The 22002-nt window shown below is 36.6% G+C and overlaps 1 protein-coding gene across 19 annotated transcripts in view; it reads left to right on the top strand.

The window, feature by feature from the left end:
- The window catches only part of MAGI2 (membrane associated guanylate kinase, WW and PDZ domain containing 2), a 722252-nt gene that overhangs the window by 622548 nt on the left and 77702 nt on the right, over nucleotides 1-22002 (top strand). For 17 of the 19 annotated variants that reach the window (XM_064656395.1, XM_064656389.1, XM_064656392.1 and 14 more), the window contains 2 exons: nucleotides 7521-7552; nucleotides 11889-12078. In XM_064656395.1, coding sequence (XP_064512465.1) covers nucleotides 7521-7552; nucleotides 11889-12078 — 222 coding nt within the window. The remainder of the gene's footprint in view (nucleotides 1-7520; nucleotides 7553-11888; nucleotides 12079-22002) is intronic. The other 2 variants (XM_064656377.1, XM_064656380.1) reach the window with 1 other exon arrangement.

Here is a 22002-nt window from a genome sequence, read left to right as displayed (position 1 = left end):
GTTGGAAAATACTTTAAGATCATCGAGTCCAACCATTAAGCCAGCAATGTAAAGTCCACCACTAAACCATGTCCCTAAGTACCACATTTACACATCTTTTAAATGCTTCCAAGGATAGTGACTCAACCAATTCCCTGGGGAGCCTATTTTTTCCCAATATCCAATCCAAACCTCCCCTGTGCAACTTGAGGCAATTTTCTCTTGTCCTATCTCTTTTTACTTGGGAGACCAGCCCCCACCTTACCACAGCCTGCTACCTGAAAGGGGGTCCCCTCTGAGTCTCTGTTTATCCAGGCTAAACAACCCCAGCTCCCTCCACTGCTCCTTTTAAGACGTGAGCTCCAGACCCTTCCGCAGCTCTGTTGGCCTCTGGGCATGCTCCATCACTTCATGTCTTTCTTGTAGTGAGGGGTCCAAAACTGAACACAGGATTCAAGGTGTGGCCTCCATTGCAGCGCTCCAGTCGTGTGAGTCATCCCACCACATTTCTGTGATGGCAACTATATCATAGATTTCCTACTGTGCTGTGGCTTCCAGCTCCTCCTGTTTGTTGCCCATGCTGTGTGCATTGGTGTAGACACACTTTAGTTGGACTATTGTTCCTGCCACCGTTTTGAGGGAGAATCCCTAATTTCTATGTGACTATTGTCAGTTGCTTTTGTGGTTTCTAGCACGTTGACAACCCTCATGTCTTTGCTTCTGCATGGATGTCCATCCCCTACCTCTGCTGAGACAGCAGACCAAAGGACCTTGCTAGCGCACCATCCCTCAAACACTGATGTTCAGCAAGCCTATTTTTATTCCTTACTCCCCACAAATCCAGTTTAAATCTCTTTCAATGAGTCCTGCTAACTTCTGTGCATAGATTCCTGATACTCCTAAGCCTACTCACCTCCTCTCAGAGCTCTATCACTGAGCACAGGTGTTCCTCTAGCTGGGAGGTGCACCTACTTACCAAGAAGTCTGAAACTCTGAAAAGAAATACAGGCTATGACTCATGATGCCCCCAAATGAACTGGAGTAGAGATAAGCTGTGGAAAGTGATACCCCAATGGAGTCTAAAGATCTAGCTGAACTTCACATGAACTGTGCCTGCTTTTTGCCTTGCACCTTCTTAGAGCATTTTGTGGGCAGGAATGAATTCATTCTTCAGGATCACTTTTCACGGGTTAGTAGGCCAAAGAGAATGAAAAACAATGCTGTTTTAAACTGGAGCACTACTTCTGCTGCAGTTTCACTTGGGTTAAGATCAGGAGCAGTGGAGTAGTAGAACATAAAGCAAAATGCCACCACAAACTGCTATTGAGGATCAGTTTGTACTGTGGTGAGTCTTTTTGGGGGAAAAACTGGTTTTAGTAACATCTGAGTGTCTGTATATTGCCATAAAGAAGACAGATGTATTTCACAGTTTTATTAATCTGAACCTGCATTTGATGTAACAACTGATGACTGTAACCAGCCTTCATCTCAGTGCAGCACAGTGCTATATCAGTTACTTGCCATGCCACTAGTGTGTAGCGTTCTGCAGGGGAAAAGGCCCTGGGTCTAACCATATGGAATGTTGTGGGCCTGGTCAAAGATGATGGGTCATTCATCTCACTCTGATGTGGGATGTGTTGATTTTTGACCCATTGCATCAGGTGCCATCCCAGCTAAAGACCAAATGGATCCTCCACAGCATGGCACCGTCACTCTGAAGGACAGCTGACAGCAGGACTAGCTAACTATGCTTGAAGAGCTAGAGCTCCCAGTCTTCTTACACCTACTCTTTATTTCAAGGTAAATCAACTTTTTGTTGTTGCTAGAGTAAGAGCTCAATACTTAGAGCTGTTTCAAAAGGATGGACCTCTGAAAAAATATTGTGTGATAATGATTGATTGTATTAGAAATTGAACTGCTAATTGCTATTCCCTCTATGTCATCTGATATTTTAAATATGACACAATCAATTGAAATTTTTTATCACCTGCTTGTTTTCATAAGTATTATTTCCATTTTTTTTAATTCATTGTTTCCTTTTAGATTTTGTTTACTGCAGTATATAAATTAATTGAATTTACTTGTTCTCATTGATCATGTTTCTTTTCCATAAAAGAATAGAAGAATAATTGAGTTAATGTTATATATTTGTTCTATGTACACATTCAAAAAAATTACCTCTCCTGCAAGTATTTTTGGAATTTTAGCTGTAGGGTGTTTTGAATCTTACTGAGTTAGCCCAATTAGCTTTAGTTCTGTGTACCCAACCTGACCACACTTAGCATAGTTCAATAAAACATACAGAGGGAGAAGTCAGGTGTTACATGAATGGTAAGAAACAGTTCTCTGCATCCTCCTAGTGGAGTACACCTGAGTCTGAACTCTCAGAGAAGTTCTCCACTGTTACATCCCTTTGAAATTAATGAATATTTTACACCTTTGGAACTGAGGCCCCAGTGTAGAAAACTGATAGACATCTCAGAGATCCCAGTAAGAGAAAGAAAAAAGCACAGGAAAAGAAAAATCTAGTTACAGTAAATTTATAGAGTAACTGTTCTAGAAAGGCAAACTTTTGCTGAAGTGTTGTCACATGGATGTTGATAAGGTGTCTGTGGAGTCAGTTAATGCTCTGAGAGTGCTCGTCAGCCATCTGTTCCGTGACTTCCAAGCATTTAGGAAGGAGAAGGGTCTGTGCAGTGCTTAGGACAGCTTTGCTCAGGAAGACATATGCAACAAGGATACTAAAGCACAAAAAAACCCAAAAACAAACAAACAAACAAACACAAAACAAACAAACAAACAAAAAAAACCAAGAAGCCAAGGAAAAGGTAATGAGCTTTCACCCATTAAAAGTGCAAGTGCGACAAGTGGTGTGGAGGGATGTTGACTTGCCCTGAACATGCTTTAGATTAAAAAGCTTTATCTTTGATGCTGTTGGGTTCCTCCCTGCAGCACTACCACATGCCGTCACTGCAGAAATCAAACTGTTCCCAGGCTTCAGTTTAATTATACATACACATCTGCCACAGAGGTGAACATCATTAAAAGTTCTAAGATTTAGCAATAGCTACATTAGTTGCTTATGATTTTGCAAAGTGTGAAGAACTTTTCCAGTAATCAATACAAATGAGAATAATGAAGATGGAACTGTAGCAAAAAGCATCCACGTGGCAGCAAAGGCTGGTTTTATATTCCTGACATTATGGAATATGCCAAATTCAGGATTTTTACAGGGAAAAAAAAAAAGGGGAAACAAATCAAGACTCTCTTGCAAATGCTCTAAGTCCTGTTTGATATGTTACTTTTAGAAAACTGAACTTTTCAACAACAAATCCTGGCTAATGTGTAAGGCACATGATATCTGTAAGCATATTTTACAACAAAAGCATACTTAAATTTGGATATAAGAAAGAATAGATACAATGAGTGTGATGTGATTTGTCTTTTGTTACAGGATATCTTCATCAAAAAGGAGAAGTACAATAAAATGAAGCTGGAATTTGCCTTGATCTGGGGAAAAAAAGTTTTTTTCACTCTAATATATTTGAATCCAAAATCTTTTTTTGGTTCTCAGTGATTTTTAGTAAAGTCACAACACAGAAACCATCACAGCTCTGATTTCCAGGGAAGCTCATTTTGGAAGGTGGTAAATACAACTTACAATGCAATGTCAAAGATAAGTTTTCTAGCACTAGTTTATGAGGAAATGTAATTCTGATTTTTAAAAAACATGATTGCTACTGTACCTCAGCTTATGTATTTAAAATTAAACAATTAAAATTTCAATATGTGTTGGCTGTACCTTATTACAGTTTAAATGGCCAACACTGAATAAGAAGTAATTATATTGGGGAAACACTAATTTTCCAGAAGTAGATGAGGTTATGTATTTTATCTCACATGCTTACATGTTGCCACAGTGTTTTCCTGCTAGCATGTGGCTGAATGGTGGGGGTTGCTCTTTAATACAAACCAGTAACCCTGCTCTCCTTTCCAAAACTAATGCAGGCCTGTACTGACTGTCTTTACAAGGAGTGTTAATAAAGAATTATTTAAAACTAGTAGGAAGATACAGGAATCTTCAGAAAGTGGGCTAGAGCTTATGTAGTGAAGCTGCTACAAGAAGGGATGGCCGTCAGGCACATGGGTGAGCCAAAAGCCACTCATGGTAAGAACAGGCTGCATGAAGGATTTATAGGTGGATCTAAGCTGACTATTATTATTTCAGATTTTAAAAGTGTATGTGGATATGGAGGTGAGGAGTGTTTATATGTATATAATATTTTCAGATAGAGTATCTGAAACATACTCTATAGATACTCTGTACTCTTCTGTAGAAGGCATAGGAAGTTGGACAGTAGGGGTTTGGGAGTTTGGGGAGGGAGAAGTTGAAATGTGGAAGTGGGATGAGGTTGTCAGACCTTATCCAGTATATGTATCTAATTAGATGTGAGTTGATTAGAAGGCTGAGCAGCACTAGTACTGTATTAGTACTCAACAGTTGAAAGCTGCACTTTGGAGAACAAATTTCAGTCCTGTTGATAAATCAGTATATGAACTGATGCCAATCTGGTGACAGCTGTCATTCATGTGGAATCCCACTGTCTCTGGTGGGAAATACTCACGGTGTGTAAGGAGCACCAGGAAGTCAAGGGAACATGGGGGGTTGTGAAGTGGGGTCAAACTAAATGAAAGTCCACTGCTTCTCACTGCCAGCTGTAGAAGTGGTTGCAGAAGGCTAATGCTGTTGAGTATGCGCTGAATACACACTATTAAGAGACATTCTTAATAATTTTAAGCCTTAACTTTCTTCATGTAGAGGATTTGGTCCCATACTTATGCAGAGCACTGTTTAAAAGTGAAAGTTAGAAGGGTGCGAGCAGTTTACACAGGAAAGTGCATTTTGCTTTTATGCCTCTTCGTGTGGAGTTTCTGTTACACTTACATGTACTGCAGATGCATTATATACTCTTGAATTCATGAATTTGTAGCAATGGTTGCATGTGCTTAAATACCAGTGATAATTCTGGACGTTTGAAACACAACAATTATCCATAATCAGTCTCATGTTGAATAACTGATAATGCCATATATTCTGTAAAAGTCCATTTTGTTTATACTGGGGAAAAGGATGTTTATTTCAGCTGAGAATGCAGATTTTATGTGAAGCAATATTAAAATCTCCAAGAAATACATGAAAGATATAACGTATGGTTTGCTGTATGAAACTAGGCCTTCACCTGTTTAACCTAACACCTAGTCTTTGACAGAGGTGAGAGACTATCTCATCTTACATGAGGTCTAGGTGTAACAGCTGAATTTAAATCTGAAGAATGGATTTTAATATTCTTTCCAAGGTTTGTTACCTTTAGAGATTTTTGCTGCTGTAACATGCTTTTGTACACATACGGATCTCCAATTTTTTTTTTTAAATCTATCTTTGGATCTTTTACTTCTCTGGCATCTTATGTTAGTTTTTTCAACATAATTTCATGCTGTGTGAATAAATATTGCTTTTTATTTGTTTTGAGTGTAGATGTTGTCATTTGTATGTTGCAGTTTGTGCCCATAACCTCCAAGCTACATATAAGTCCACATTCTCTTTGTTTAGGGGAATAATTGAATTCTTTTTAATTGAGGATTTTTAAAAAAAATCTTCACTTGATGTGTATGTCATTTTTATTTGATTTATAAATATTTTTTGTATTTTTAATTGATAGTAAATTTTTTCTGATAACTCCAGCATAACCTGTTTTTAGATGGAGATAATAAATAAATGGGTAAAAAATTACCTTTCAGTTTAACTGGTAGTAATTTTTTCTGACAAGAAGTTATGGGCAGTGCACCAGTACCAGTGGTAGAGAGTGTTGCATCTACCAATATTTTCTGAACAACAAATCAGGGTAGTAAATTGATTTGGGCAAGCCTCAAGTCTTATATTTAGCTCTGAAAGGAAAAGTACTTTTCAGATTTCACTCTTATTAGCTGTATAGAAATATAACAGATAATAAAAAGGTAGCCATCTGCCATCCAATAAGTTATTACATAAGTTTCTGCTACAGAATCTTTAATACTGAAAGTGATGTAGCCAGGCCTATCAATTTGCAGATGGAAAGTAATCTGTCTACTTGTTAATATAGCAGTTTTTATCCAGGCACCATGGAGTCAGTAAACATAAACTTCCCCAGGATTACTTTTTCCAATATACTTTTTTCCTTTTTAAAAGCACTATCAGCCTATAAATCAGGACTACTGAACAGCCAGTGTTTCACTACAAATGGCTCAAGTGCTTTTACACTGCAAGATATTTCAGTTGAAATGAATTAGGTATCGTGGCAGAAAAAATTACCTCATTACCACAGAATTCTAGGAACCTTAAATACTGTGTACAAATAAAATTCCTGTTATGATTTGTCTGTAGCAAAATATTACTCTAGTGCTCTCATGATTTTAATTTTCTTTCTAAACTCATCTTAGAAAAATAAATAATAAAGTCAGTACTACTCTTCCAGCTGAATTCATTTTTTGAGTGAAAGAGCAGTCTTCCTATTAGATATCTCAGTTTAAACCCAATTTCTGTTTCTGACAAAACAAATGAACTCTTTCTCATTAGCTTTTAATCTTACCTAGGAAGATCCACTGAGGTTTTTTTTAACCTGCTATTAAACTGAGAGTGAGTTTTTTAATGAAAGATATGCTAAAAGCTGGTATTTTAAAAAGTGTGTTCCAATATCCTTTGAAATGCTTGTTTTTATTTCATACTTATAAGGTTTTTAATGTTATGCTGCATAAGATAAAAACAGTGTTTACAATACGTGTTTCAAATTACCTCATTTTATGAAAAAGACATATCCAGAGTTTTAAACATTTATAAGCTATGATAGTTAAAATTCAGGGAAGTCACCAAAGCAAGCTATCAGTCAGTCAATAACTAAGGAAAAGGAGATAACTACTTGTGTAAAAGAGGTAGCCAGGTCTGACCATTTGCTAACTATGACCAAAAACCAGGACAGTATTAAAACAAGTAATCCTCCCAAGACTTGACCACTTTATCTACACTGATGAAACAGTTATTTTTCTCCAGGCTTTTCTTCTAAAAAAATCTCTTGTATTATTAGGTTTTGTTGATGGGATGTTCTGAATGCTTCTTCCTAAAGGTGCGACTGCATTTGACACATCAATACCAGGTCATTTGGTGTCTTATCCAATGTCCAGCAAGACATTTGGAAGTCCTTTTGCTTAGTTCTTTTAATTTCAACCTAATCCCATGCTGTTTGTAAAGTATGGCAATGATCTCAATAGCTCCACTTGCATATATATATATATATATGTATGTGTGTGTATATATATATATATTTCTATGTATTTTTTCTTAGAAATTATCCCTTGTGTTTTGTGTTTTCACCCCTTGTGTGTAGAGAATTTTCATATCTATCAATATTATCTGCAGACCTGAATGAGAATGGGAGCATAGACACCACTTAGCCTCCACTCTTTATGCACCAGAAAAAGCTGCTAACATTATTTTTTGTTTATTTCAGGTTTCTTTTCTCCATGGAAAACTCCAAAGCCTGTAAGTTCCCTTTCAAAATTATACACATTCAATTCATAAGATGACAGATATTCAAGGCAAATTTCTGTAGACTTTCGTCTAACCCTCCTGTAGCTCATGAGACGCTTCTCAGCAGTGACACAGTGACACAGCATCAGGGGTGGCCTCACTGGTAAGCTCTGAAGGTCTGTTGCCTTGGAGTCTGCCAGCAGCAGTCTGGAGAAAGGAACACCTCAATGTTAAGAAGAGTGTCAAGAACCAGAAACACAGTGGCTTAAGAATCAGGGGTCTGGAGGAGAAGGCAGCAGAAGTTTGCAAATTCTTTTAAATTAACAACTTGCACTTTTTATGGTTTACAAGTGGCTTGAGTTTAACATCCTCAAAGTTATTGTTATTCTTTCTTGCACAGTAGATCTAGAGGTGCAAATAGTCAAGAGCTTGGACTAGATAACTTACTGAGGTGCCTTCTAGTCAACTTTTCTGTGTTTCTATGATTTTGGCATTAAAACACAAGGTATAAATACTTTTCCTCATGTAAGACTGCAAGCAATGATTGTATAAATTCTGTTGACACCACATTATATAATTTTTTGAAGTTGTGACAACATTCACAGTATAAAAAGAAATCACAGGCTATTTTTGGTTGTCTGGTTTGTTTTATTTTTATGGGGTTTTGTTTGGTTTTGTTGTTTGTTTTTTTAATTTGGCTTTTTTATTGAGATTGTACAGACCTTAAAGAGTGCTTAACGCTTATAAGAGGTGTGTAGAGGGAATAGAGATCTGACTGTGCCTGAAGGCTTCTAAGAACAATAGGAATAACAATAGCAATGTCTTTTGAAGGACTTACAGCTTTCTTATTGAAGGGCAGGCAGGGGAAGTATGTTGAATCTGAACAACTTCACATACTCTCATATTGGATCATGGCATGCTTAATGTATACCAAAATAATTTTTGTAGCCTGTCAAATACAAATAGCACTTAATTAATCAGCTGATGTAACTCCATCAGACTACTTCAGCTTGTGGTGCTTTTGATATAAAAGCCTAGGGGATGTATGCAATACGTTGGAATAAGTATTGCATAAGTTACTTTATTCATCTATGTAGCAGGACATTTGTGAAAGTAAATCAGACTATTGAGGGCTAACTTGTTCTCACCAGTTCACAGTTCCTGTCTGACTGGGGCATTTAACTTTTAATCTTCGGTAAAAAGTGAGAAAATAGAGAACTTGGAGCTTACTTGGATCCACTTTCAAAGACCTCCTATTGTCCATACTTACCTTCTTTATGTACACGTCAAATATATAAATATCAACATATTATTGATGATTGTCTGCACAGTTTTGTTATATAAACAGTATAGTAGTTCATGCTTGAGTAGCACTTGCCAATAATCAGAATCTAGAGAAACAACCTAAGTGATGCAGTTTTTCTGCATGGTCTGAGGAAACCAGGGATCACAGAATAATATAACACCATTGTATGAAGGTACTGTACATGAGTGAAGGCTAACTGTTCACAGCTACTCTATTTTAGGGTACTGTCAGCAAGAGATTTTACAAATGATTAACCAAGTTAAGGTCATGTACATTTTTCTGTCTGTCACCATTTTTATCTAGAGGAATAGTCTGACATGAATTTGTAGTGTCCAAGACATGAAGATAAGATTGAAACCAAGTGCCCCTGCAGCATTGAGTGTCTGCAGACAGTCTGAAGCAGTAAGGCCAGCACAGGATGTTTAGAAATTATCCCCAGCACCACATCACAGACCTGTAGCTGTGTAACAGCAAAGACAGAGTAACCTGGGCTGACAGATATTTCCTGTGGTTCCTATGTACAGTCCATATATTATATATGTATATCATATATAATATGATTAGTACAAAATGACTGTGAGCAATGTCACCAAACCATTACCCCAACTTTATTTGATGCCCTGCACTCAATACTATGCCTCTTTTCCAAGAGTGTCTTCGTCTGTGAGCTGACATTTTGGTAACTCACAGAATACTATGTGACTATTTAACTAGTTGATATGGGTTTGGGAGATATAATTCCCCTTGTTTATCTGCTTGTGTAACTGGTTATATTAGCAGTATTACCTGCAACTAAGAATGTTTTGCTCAGTTTTCAACTTCACACTTGAAGATATAAAACTAACCAGCAAGCAAGAATTAGGCATATGGGACCCAGCAGGGTTTTGCCAACTAATCTGAAGTCTCCTGTCCTTTCTCCAGGGAAAAGTTTGGTCATCAAAGATAATTATATTTTCCTTTCTCATTTTAAAATCTTTTTAAAAATATTTTAATTTTATTCAATTTCACATTTTGAAAGAGGTAAATGAACTATTTTGCCAACACTGTCCAAGAAATCAGGAAACTTTCACTTCTGTATACACTTCTATATAGGCCCTTCTATATAGGGCTCCACATGTCTTTCTGTTCCATAGCAATAAGATAGATAGTTTGATTTCAGTGACTTGTATTGTGGTTTTTTTGGTTCTTAACTGAAGGTAAACCCCAAATATATTTCTCCAGTAATTTCCGTGATCATAAGGAACTTGAATTGAGCCCAGTTCTCCTTTCCTGTTTAGACATAGGGGTCATAATCAGTTTTGTTTCTGCAGACCACTGAATTTACATTTACATAATGCAATTATATACTGAGTATATGCTTATACATACCAGACATAATTTCTTGAGGGCTATCAGAAGTACTCTGACATTCATGTAACTTACCACAGAGGCTAATTTACATAAAATAGAGGATAAATTTATCTTGGTATAAAGGGTACCTGAAGGTACCCAAGGTACTTTCCTGTACCTAAGCTATTTCAATGGCAACTCAGGTATTTCCATATGTCACTGTATTGCACAGGATCTACATACCTATAATGCCCTCATATCAAATCCTAGTTGCATCTTTTGTACCTCGCTGAAAATAAATGTGTCTTCCTTGAACAACATATCAAGTATTGAATACAGTGTTCCATATCTTCATAATTAGTACTTAACAGACTAATACTTTCATTTCTCAACTTAAATATCACATCCAAGACTTACTAGTGTGTGAGAGTCATCCTGTGATTGACTGAGGTACCTGGATATTTCTTTTCTTCATTGTTCCAAATGAACCAGCCCTACTTACTGCTGAAACTCTGACAGAAGCACAGCTGTAATTATAACACTGCTCTGTAAAAGAATGAGGTCCTCAGCAGTTTAAAATGGCCAATATCCATAATCTGTTCATTCTTAAGTATGAACCTAAGAAGGTCAGTTCACCTGGGATATGCAGCATTACACTTACTCAGCATGTTAAACATCTGTAGTCCACACATGAATTATTCTGATGCAGTTAATCATCAGAATAGAGAGCAAAGCCTACCTGCTGAGCCAAACAACTTCTGAAACCAAAGAGCTAAAGACTTACGATAATCACAGAATTTGTAGACTAAGCTTGTTATAAACCTGCAATCATCTTTGATAAGGCTCTGCTGATACAACAATAGACATCAGTGGAATTTGGTTACAGTTCAGTTTGTTTCAAAGAGGCATTTTTTGTGTAATTAACATTGTTGGATTATGTGTGAGAACACACTGTTCAGGAGGCTTTACCATCCTTGTCCTCAAGAGAAGTCAAATACTCATTTCCTGGGATAAAAATCTGTGTTTTGTTTAACTTAGCCTCTTCAAATAAGTTTGCTAATGCATTTTAATTAGTAGACAACTTCTTCAAAAATAAAAATGCAGATCCTCAAGCCTTCTTTTGCACAGCCTTTCATATCTTCAGGCTTGATGTACTTGTGAGACTGCTGAAGACAGTCTTGGAAAAAGCATGGATTGAGGTGTCTTTCATGCACAGACAATACACTGCTGTGTACTTCTTTCCTGTAAATGGTCTGGAAGAGTTGAAAGCTTTATCCTGTGCTTAGAAACTTGGTTGGATGATGCCAATTTAGTTTTTGATATACGAAAGGAACAGTAAGAAACAGTAAGAAATGAAAAAGACTCTATCAAACTAATGCTCTCTTTTTCTCACTGTGTTCTGTATTTTAGCACTGAACACTAGATGCTCAAGTACCTGCTGTAATAATTTTCTCTTTGATTTTTATTTTCTTTTTGTTTTGGTTTGGGTTATTTTTTTTTAATTTTCAGTTGAAGCTGTAAATTCTTCTCACAGTTGCAGTAATCTACTTCCCCTGGGCAGGTAGCTATTTTCATGCATTCTCAGGAGATACAGCATTAAGATGATTCAGTTGCTACCCAGTCTGGCCCTTCTCTGTTAAGGGCTTTGTCTCATTGTGGAAGTCACAGTTTTTGCAAACCTTCATCTTTATTCTCCATATGTTTTTATTCCAGATGATGGAACGATGGGAGAATCAAGGCAGCCCTCAAACAAGTGTGTCCGCTCCAGCTATGCCACAGAATATTCCCTATCCACCCGCTCTTCACAGGAGTTCATTTCCTGATTCAACAGAGGCCTTTGATCCAAGAAAACCTGACCCATATGAGCTGTATGAGAAATCAAGAGCTATTTATGAAAGTAGGCGTAAGTGAAAATCCTGCTGACCATTAAGTATTTTAAGCTTTTGCCTATGAATGTGTCACTGTTAACATAATTTTCTGTAATTATCTTTTGTAATTTAAAGAAAGAAGCTATGAACCCAGTAAACAGAGGCCATTATAAGTGATTCAAAAACTCTACACTTACATATTTTCCCAGCTCTGGCCTAGATTCTGGTGTTTGACTTTCATAGTGTATTTTTCTTATATTTTTGCTCTCCTCATTTTGACTGTTAAATCCTTAGTGAAGAACAGTATATGTGCCACCATGTTTTACTGTGCTATTTTTCTTCATAGTTAACCAATAGGAAGATGTGAATTTATCAAGGAAAAAACAGTTTCACTTACTTTCCCTTCAAAGTGAAGTTTTTTAAAGAAATTTCAAGTGTATTTGTTTTTATAATAATGTCTTTGTCAAGTTTTCACATTGTCATTGGTGGTTTGAAAGTAACCCCTACCACCAAGTACTATTTGAAGACCTATACAAAACAGTACTGAGCCATCAAGATTTCCATCTTGATTTAATTTCTCATGTTTTTGAGGAATATATCACATATTTTTCACAGCAAGGGCATTTATTCCTTTCTTAAAGAACATTTTAACTAAAAACATTGTTCTAAATTGTCTGGAGCTTTTGTACTTACTTATTAAGATAATTTCTTAAAAATAGCTTATTATTTTACTGAAAGCTTTTTCATCATAGTCATTACTTACACATGCCACCTTTCAAATCATTTTATAAAGTACTTGAGCCTATAGATCAAATTATGTTATAGATTACACATAAAATATTCCAGCTGATCCATTAATATTAGTTGAGCCCAGAGGTCTGGAATGTACAAATTTCTCCAGCATGCAAAGGGATAGTCTAAAGGAAATACATTATTGTCCCAAACACTGGTTGATGCCATTCTTACTTGCCTTGGCGCTTATGCATTAGTTACAGCATCAGCATCTCTTCTTTAGCTTTGCTACTTCCAGTCCCCAGCAGAATGGATATGCTAGAGGAACACCACGGTTCATTTTACATCAATTCTAAGTGAACTCTAATCTAGTGCCTAAGCTGCATCTCATATTCCCCAGTTCTTTGCCACTGTGGCCCGTGCCACCACTTTCTGCCACCATGGTCCTGTTAGGGGAACACTTTTCAGTAGAGATTGTCACCCTAATACTCACTTTCCATAATCCAAACTTTTTTTTTTTTTGTTCTGGCAGGGAGGTGTTTGTGGGTTTTTATTTATTTAATAGGTGCCTGAAATTAAGATCCCAAATTTAAATCTAAGTACTTAAATAAATTGCTGACTTTTTTGAGGAATGCGAAATATCTTATTATCCCTAAATATGGATTTGAGAACATACTTTGGACCCCTATAAAAAGGATTTAATCTTCAATTATAAACTATTAGACATAGGAACTAAGCTTTCCAGCTTATTTACGAATACCATGTAGCCCATGATGGCTGGTATATTAATAAACATCATGTACTAATGCAGTATCTTCCTCTGCTCCACATGTTATTCTTGATGGGCAGGATTCTCAAGACAATGTACAAATACAGGTTATAATTTTCAAAATTTTAGAACTCTTTGAAGTATGGATTGGAATGCTGTGTGGAATGGGTCACACAGGTTTGAAAGAAGTAGGACTAGCTTTGAACAAAGTTTGGAAATAGTTTTCAGACATCTGTCCTCTTTCACTTTTTCTTGTGCATTAAGAGCTAGAGTAAAAAATAAAAAATAAAAGGATTTGCCTGAGCTGAAATGCTGTTCCCCAAAGTGCAAGGATTTTGTATATGATAAAGGGAAAATAAACCATTCCATAGTTTTTATCTGCTTCATACCTCTGCTGAAAATACACTTGGCTTCATATACTGCTTTAGGGAAAGGAAAACCCTTTGCAACCAGTCACTTCCCGTATGGATAGCTTCTGGAGGTGAAGTACTTTAGCAAAAATCATTTGACAGAGTCAGAACCAACTTCTGTTGTTAGTCATCAAGCCAAGAGTGCAGACTTGAAGCACATTGGAATTGAAACTCCATTGAAACAAACATCTTTGTAAGACAATTAAGAAAAAGTCATCAATGCCACATATATATATGAGATACATATTTATACAACATCTTCTTTCATCTCACTCTCCAATATGAAGAGTTCTATATTAACAGAATTGCCTAAATATTAATGAAAGCAAATAGGTTTGATCCATGTTTGCCCTCCATAAACCCATGAGAATATAGATCTGATGTCAACTACAAAGATTGGCTTACACCCCAGAAGGTTATATATTGCACCACAAGATATATTACAGTATTCAATAAAATAATTAAGTGATTCATTATTATTCATGGGTCCCTTCTATGAGTTTTCTGAGCACTTCTTTGACCAATATGAACTCTAGTCTTTTACTGATATAATCTACTGTGTTCAGGAGCATATACTGCACCACAGGAAGAGCTTCCAACTTGTAGGTTGGAGTTATGCTAAAGCCTGTGTTTGAATGGTATAATTGCATTTGAAATCTCTCCAAGAGGTAACTGGAAATTGTAAATGAGCCTTTTTCATCCAGCTATCTAGAATAATTAAAAATCATGAAGCTGCTAGGCCTAAAATAAGAAAGTGAGGGATGGAAAGCAAGACTGCAGTAATCGCTCCTCCCAGACTTCCAGCAGAGTCCCGTCTTCTGGCTAATCCTGAAAACTTAAATTTGTTCTCTACTTACACCTCTATCCCTTCAGCATTTTCTCAAAGCCTTGATTCCCAACCAGATCTTGTCTGTGATTATTCATATCCTTTAGTCATAAATAGCTGCCTCCAAAGACCTCTATTCTCCCTGACATTTTTCTTTCATGAATACCATAAGCACACATCTTAGCAAATTCAATTTGTCAAGCCTTTGATTGCTTTTATTCTCTACATAGTGCTACTGTTTCCTGAAGAAAGAAACAACAGGGAGGAAATCCATTACTGAGTCAAGTAATTGTCATCTAATTTGAGTATATAGGAGAGACAGTTTCAAGACAGTAAAGTTTCCTACCATATGGCACTGTCAGGTTGGTTATCTTTGGTAAGAGCATACCCTAAATGTGCACGGCAAAAGTTCAGCTACTTCATTTTTTAAGTACTTCTTATCTCAAAGCAAGTTTATCTTATCTCCTGGCAGGACCTTCTTTTCATCTTCATCTTCTAAAAATAGGGCAAAGAAGCGAACAATCATGACCTGGAAAATTCAGAAAGAAAGAGAGTGCTAGATTTTTGTTTCTCTTACAGTGAATCTCTGTAACTAAACAGTCCATTTTTGTACTGCTATGGCTCTGAATTTCTACAAATCCTTTTATTAGAGGGTCTCCCTGCAGTCAGCACTTGCCAGGACCTCATCAAAGCCTCACCAGGACCTCATCAAAGCCTCCTGCTCCCCGATCAGGGAGTTAAGCAAGTTATTCATCACAGTGTAGTTCTGTGGGGAGCACAAGTGACGTGACTCAAAGCAGAGCAAGAACTAGACTTGAGAAGCCTGATTTACAAGATTTTGCTCTAGCTCATCCCTACCTAATGATAGCAAGAAAGAGGCTTCAAGCAGGAAGTCTCAATGAAAAAGGATGATTTTCATTCTAGAGGAAATGTTTTTCCACCTAAGGAACATGAAGAACCTGCAAGACCCTGTGTGATAGCGAGATTTCAATTTTTAATGATTACATATGAATTACAAAGGACTACTGCTTCTACAGGGGGAACAGTTTTATAGAGACAATCAAATGATGCATTAGTACAAATCCAGAGTGCAACTCAATTTTGTAAGTCATAGCACCTGGAAAAATTGTTTGTCATGAGTTAGCTGTTACCTGTCAGCTCCTACCTCTTAGCTGTCACCTGCCTCTGCTGTCACCCATGAACTGTGCTCAAAGCTCTAAGCAGCCAAAAAAGGAACACAAGGTGTTTCCAAGGACTGAGGAAGATTACCCCATCGTCGAAAACAACTACTTAAAAGCTAAAGAAAGGAAATTGTTTTCTGCTTGCTTTCTGTCCTGTCTCTCTGTTTCTGCTTTTTTTTTTCTCGTTTTCTTGTTTACTTTTTTTTTCCTCTCTTCCTCCCTCCCCTCTTATTTCTTTTTCACAGTGAAGAGAACCTACCTAAGTTTCTGCTGTGAAGTTGTTTTGCTAAACTCAGAAACAGAGGAGAAAACCTGCTCAAATAACTGGATACTTTTTCTTTTTTTCCATCCAAATATTAATTCTAGGCAAATCCTTTAACTCCTTTCTCCTTAAGAAAACTATGAGATTGTAAGTGACAGTGTGACTCTCCTGATAACCATGGAAGTTAGGTACAGAAGCTAGAAAATGGAATATCAAATCAGGAATTTCCTATTAATGAAAAAAAATTATGACTTGATATGCAGCAGTTGTTACAGCTGTGACTGGAGCTCCATAGTTATTTTTGGGAGAACTCATTCTCTTGAATTTTACATTTTTGCCTTTATAAATTCTCCTTATCCTTTCTTATATTTTATATTGAACTCTGGTTATTGTAAATTCACAGTTTATAACAAACTTTGTTCAGAGGCCCCTGTAGGCAGATATTAGACAGGAGACACAAAGCTGTTGGGAATCATAATGCCATAATATTTCTCTAGTTTTAAAATATATAAAAGAAATTTGGTTTTATATTCCTCTAAGGAAATCAGTAAAATAAAACATTTTTTACAGTGATTAGGTTACATTTGTCCTTCATTTAGTGTGGTAGCCAAGACTGGTGATGTGACACAGAAATGCCAGTAGGAAGAATGAGAAGCTGGTGATAAGCTCTCATTAAAAGTGAAATCTGAGCAATTACAGTTTCACCTTTAACTGGAAGCACAAAGGTTACTTTCTTCAAAATCTCCCATGTTATTTTCTCCTCTGACCACAGTATTGTGAATTTCCCAAGTCCCTTTCAAAACTATCAGCTGTTTTATGCACTGCAATTTTGTTTGCTGCCAGAGATTTAGACAAACTGGAAAAGGACCAAAAAGTAAAGTCAACAGCTGTGAAATATGTAAATAGCAAATGTATTATCATCATTAGCCTCCAAAACATAAGGTGCTTTCTTATGCAGATTTATAAGTACCCTTCTCTAAGGGTTACAGACAAGCAGTCCAGTTCATATTCACAGGCTACCTTTCCTCTGGAGTGTCACTGCAGGTATTCAGCACAGGTATGTGTTAAGGTAGGAAAGGTTTGTCAGACAGCATTATACTGACTCATAATGTGTAACTTTGAAAATATCAATCTTGCAGAAAAATACTAAGGCAATCAAGGTTTCCTAAATTTGATAATCATGGAAGATAAAAAAAAAATATTAGGTGTCTAGAACTGAATGCATTATCACCTGAAGGGCTCTATGGCATAGTCTACAGAATTTTCCTGCCAGTGCTTGTTGGCTGAAGACCTACACAGTTACATTCTTAAAAACTAAAGGAAATTTTTCCCATAATTTTTACTACAATTTTTTTCAGACAGTATTTTCCTGACCAAAAAAAAAAATTGCCTCTTAACAATTTTTCCCATTTTTGCTCATTTCTAGTCTAAAAGAATTCACATTTTGTTTATGGTGCTTTAAAAAATATATGTATACATATGTATGCAGATGCATATATACATTGAACTATGATGACATGAGATACATAGTATTCTGAAGTATCATATAAAGGGGGTTTTTGTATGGGTAAAGGGCTTGAAACTACAAGTTAGAAAATCAGGTTCTAGGTTCAAATCTTCCTTGAGCTCAGTTTACAATATCTTTCAATATTTCTATTCACCACTTAGTGCCCTTTATGTCAGTAAGTCATGCCTGCCTTCACTTAGTAAATAAAAGTATTGGAAATTGCTAATTGACGTATTATCATCAAACTACTCCTTGATCTAGAGTATGAGCAACTGAGTTATAAGAAGGTAATTTCTCAAAGCAATTGTCAAACAGCCCATGTTGGCATTTTCTTTGCATCTATTGCTACCCCAAGCATAGAAGAAGTCTAAGAACTTATATTACTAAATGAATGTAATCCTTTGTTTTTAATAAGAAATCATACATAATGAAAGGAGAGGAAATTTATCAGTCCAATGTCAAATAGTTTTGTATTGTTTGTCACTGAAGAAAGAGTTACTCACCATGACAAAATGGATTTGTTGCTTACAAGAACTGACAGTGAAACCCAAAGCATTTTCAAATGGAATTATGAGTTTATCATCATCACAGTACCGTGGATGTAAAATGATTTGATTGCTGGATGGCAAAGTAGGTCCCAAGTGACCTCTGCTAATATGAAGTGTCAGTTTTACAGCTGATGACAGTATTAAAGATGTAGTATTCCTTTCTCTTGAACAATTTACACTTTACTAAAAGGTATACAAATAGATTTTGATCTGCAAAGTGGCAGTGTGCACTTAAGAAGTCAAAGTAATAATTTAAGAAAACTGACTTGCAGGCATTCGGGAGTTGGCCACAGGTGCATGAGACAAATGGGTTCTTCATTGCCTGTGTGCTGTGTCAAACTGCTGCTTGCACAGCGCTGGTAAGGGCATTGCAGCATGGTCACATTCATTCTTCTCATTTTTGAAACTCCTGTTTACCTAAAAAGCATGGCTAGTACTGAGATGCTGAAATATAAATGTGCCCTAGTGCTAGTTTTGTTCCATGTGTTTAGCATTCAACAAAGTCTGATTTAGAAAACAACAGAGTATGGAAAATAAATATTATCATCCCTATCTTTCATAATTCTCCCTCCAGAGAATACCAGTGGCTCCACTGGTGCAAATAAGAATATCCTTGTGTCATGTTGTGGGTGAATTGTGTTCCTATGGCTCTATCTTGACAGCAAAGAAACCTGCTATTTTCACCATTGATTTCATTTAAATCAGAATTGTGTCCCAGATGTTGTCTATTGCTTATCTCTTTTCACAAATATTTTGCAGTTTTCAAACTATGAGTGTAATTTATTTTACACTAAATGTGCAGACGTACAAGCTTTTTACTATGCTATCTTCTAATAGCAAAATTAATCTTGGCTTTGCTTTCATCATAGAATGGTTATCAGAATTATTTGGGTTGGAAGGGACTTAAAGATCATCTGCTTCCTGCCCCCAAATCTTGATGTATAGCAAGATTCTTCAAAATGCACAGCTGCATCCTCGTTCTCCAGAGCACACAGTCGTCCCTATGGTGGAGATTTATTTTGGTTACAGTTACACACAAGTAGCAATTAAGAAGAATAATTCTTAGTTTTACTTTCCCAATTCTTGTTTCTAGGATAGGTTAGCTGAACTAAAAAAAAAATGAAATCAGCAAAATTACTGAATATTTTATTATTCATTCAAGCTTATTTTATAATTATTTCATTGCTATTTCACATGAAAGGCTACAACTACTCATGGCAATGCAGCTGCAGAAGTTCAACCAGAAGGGCTTCATATGGAGAATACAGAAATCTTATGTCATCATTTTAAAACTTTCTGCACTTTGAATGCCTGTTCATGATGGCAGTGTTGGGCAGTCTCATCTCTTTTTCCTGACCTCTCCAAAATTGCCTTCTGCTGCCTCATTTCCTGTGAGATGGAGGCAGGATGGTTAACATATTAGAAAAATTTCTATTAAAAGTTTAGAAAATGTCAAAATTAATTTAGTAACAAATAAATGGAAGGTTTCAAATTGCCTTCTGTAAAAATTAGTTTCCTATAAATACTAATTGACAGATTTTTATAAAACAAAGCTTGCTGGAGTCTCTCGGTATTCTGTTAAAATTACCAGTTCCATCAGTTTGTTCTTAGCAGATAGAAGACACGAGGATAGCTAAGGAGCAGGACCAGCAGTCCTTCCTCTTCACTTGGAACATGCTCTTCTGTAGAGTCTTTGAACACAGAACTATAAGAGTTTTGAAAAAAAAATATTTATCTCTGCATTTGAAATGTGGAGACCTTGCTAATTCAGTCCCTTCTTATATGCTAAATGTTCTACACAGTTCTTTCCTCTTTTGAAGTTCTCTGCTAGTTGCCAACAGCTTGGCTTGTCATGTGAGCACAGCTCTCTAGAGTTTATATTCTAGAGAATATATTCTTTTCAAAGTAAAATAATTATGTCAGTGACATAATCACATTTATCCTGTACTGCACAAAGACCCGTACTGCTGACAGCAGATTCTTCCTAAAATGAGCGTTGCTTTGTGTTTACCAAAAACGCAAGTCTGCACTTAGGTTTGCCTTTCTGGTGATCATACATTTAAAAGCTTTAAGGTTTGATTCAATGTCTTCAACATAGCACAGTTCCAAGTTTTGTGTGTGTGAAGTCCTACACTGCAGTGAGAACACATGCTAGAAGCTGAATGCTTGATTACAAGATGATAATTAACTCTCTTCATGAAACTCTACATGAAGTTCTGCAAGGCAGAGGAACAAAAGCCGTATCAGACTTCATCAGATTAGCTTTGAAGGAAACTACCTCATTGACAGGCACTTTTGCTTGATCACAGACAATAATTCACAAAAAAAGTCACTGCTAACTTATTTAAAATATAAGGCTGTATGTCTTGACAGAGCAAGTCGTTCCCTAATTTGTCACAGTTTGAGCATGATGGTGTTTCTTTCACTTTGCTACTTGAGGCCAATTCTGGAGGATATTAGGAAGACTGCAAGCAGAAATGGAAACACAGAATGCACCAATCTCACAGCAGCTCCAAAGAGCAATTCTAGCTGAGTGACCAAGAGAAAAAGCTTATGTCCTTTCAAAGCTAAAAGCTTATGGAGACTACCAAGATAAAATTGCTTTCTGTACATTAAAATCATTCTGTCTCTTTTAAGAATTCCATTAAAATCTTGAAAGGCTGTGAGTAAAAAAATCATTTCTCCAAGTTTGCAGTGGAGCAGCATCAGTTTCAAATGGTTTGTTGGTTTTTTTTTCAGGAGTTGTTCTGGTGGAATATTTTACATTTAGATAGCACCTCTCACCTCAAGGATCCCAAATCACTGTACAAAATCTGAAGCACGTGAAGGAATTACCTCCTTTAACCATCAAATTAAAGATGGGTAGCCGCCTATAAACTAAAATAACATAGCCCACATGACACAACTCAACTCAGAGGGGGAACACAAATAGAACAGGAACACCAAATCCAAGAGGGGGAACACAAATAGAACAGGAACACCAAATCCAAGAGGAAGTTCCCATCCAGTGAACCTGAATTTGGACAGGTCATGGCTGCTATATAAATATTCTTACCAAAAGAGTCGTAAGACTTTCAGTGGCTTTCATTTCCATTTCTGGGAAAATGTCTTTACTCTAGAGCAACTAGTTCAGTATTGTCTCAAGTGAACTGTGAATTACTCAGCTGCTGCCATTACAGCCCATGCTGCCTTTAGGAAGCCGTCCACCAGAAGGCAGGTAGCTTTAGTCCAAATTCTTTCAAAGTGTTATGGAGCTTTCATAGAAGTATCTCACCACATGCATTCACATATTTCCAGAAGACTTAGCCAAAATTGCTGCCCTACAATGCATTTTCTGACTTCTTTCTTCCTGGAACTACCTACTTAGAATATTAAATCCATACCTGTCTTCCTTCTGTCTCAGAAAGATAATATTTACTCGTCACTGTTCTACAAATGCTGATTGAAAGACCTTAGCCTGTTTATACCATGAAATATCCATGGTATGATATTCTGGTTTAGAGTCACATGAATGCATTAGTGCTTTATTTGCCCTTTTGTTGTGGGTAGGCCAATGGATGGCCACCTCTGGTTTGGAATGTTTTGCAATTCACTCTGGATGCTGCCAAGATAATAAAAAAGAAATTCTTGTTCAGAATGTTGCAAATTCAGCAGAGGAAGCATGACTGAATTCAGCTAGAGACTCATTCCCAATCCTCTAATGTGGGCAAAGTAGCGTTATCTG

The sequence above is a fragment of the Pseudopipra pipra genome, chromosome 5, assembly GCF_036250125.1.
Source record: "Pseudopipra pipra isolate bDixPip1 chromosome 5, bDixPip1.hap1, whole genome shotgun sequence".
Classification (NCBI taxonomy): Eukaryota; Metazoa; Chordata; class Aves; order Passeriformes; family Pipridae; genus Pseudopipra; species Pseudopipra pipra.
Note: the sequence above shows the minus strand (reverse complement) of the source record. Positions and strands in the feature narration are given on the sequence as shown.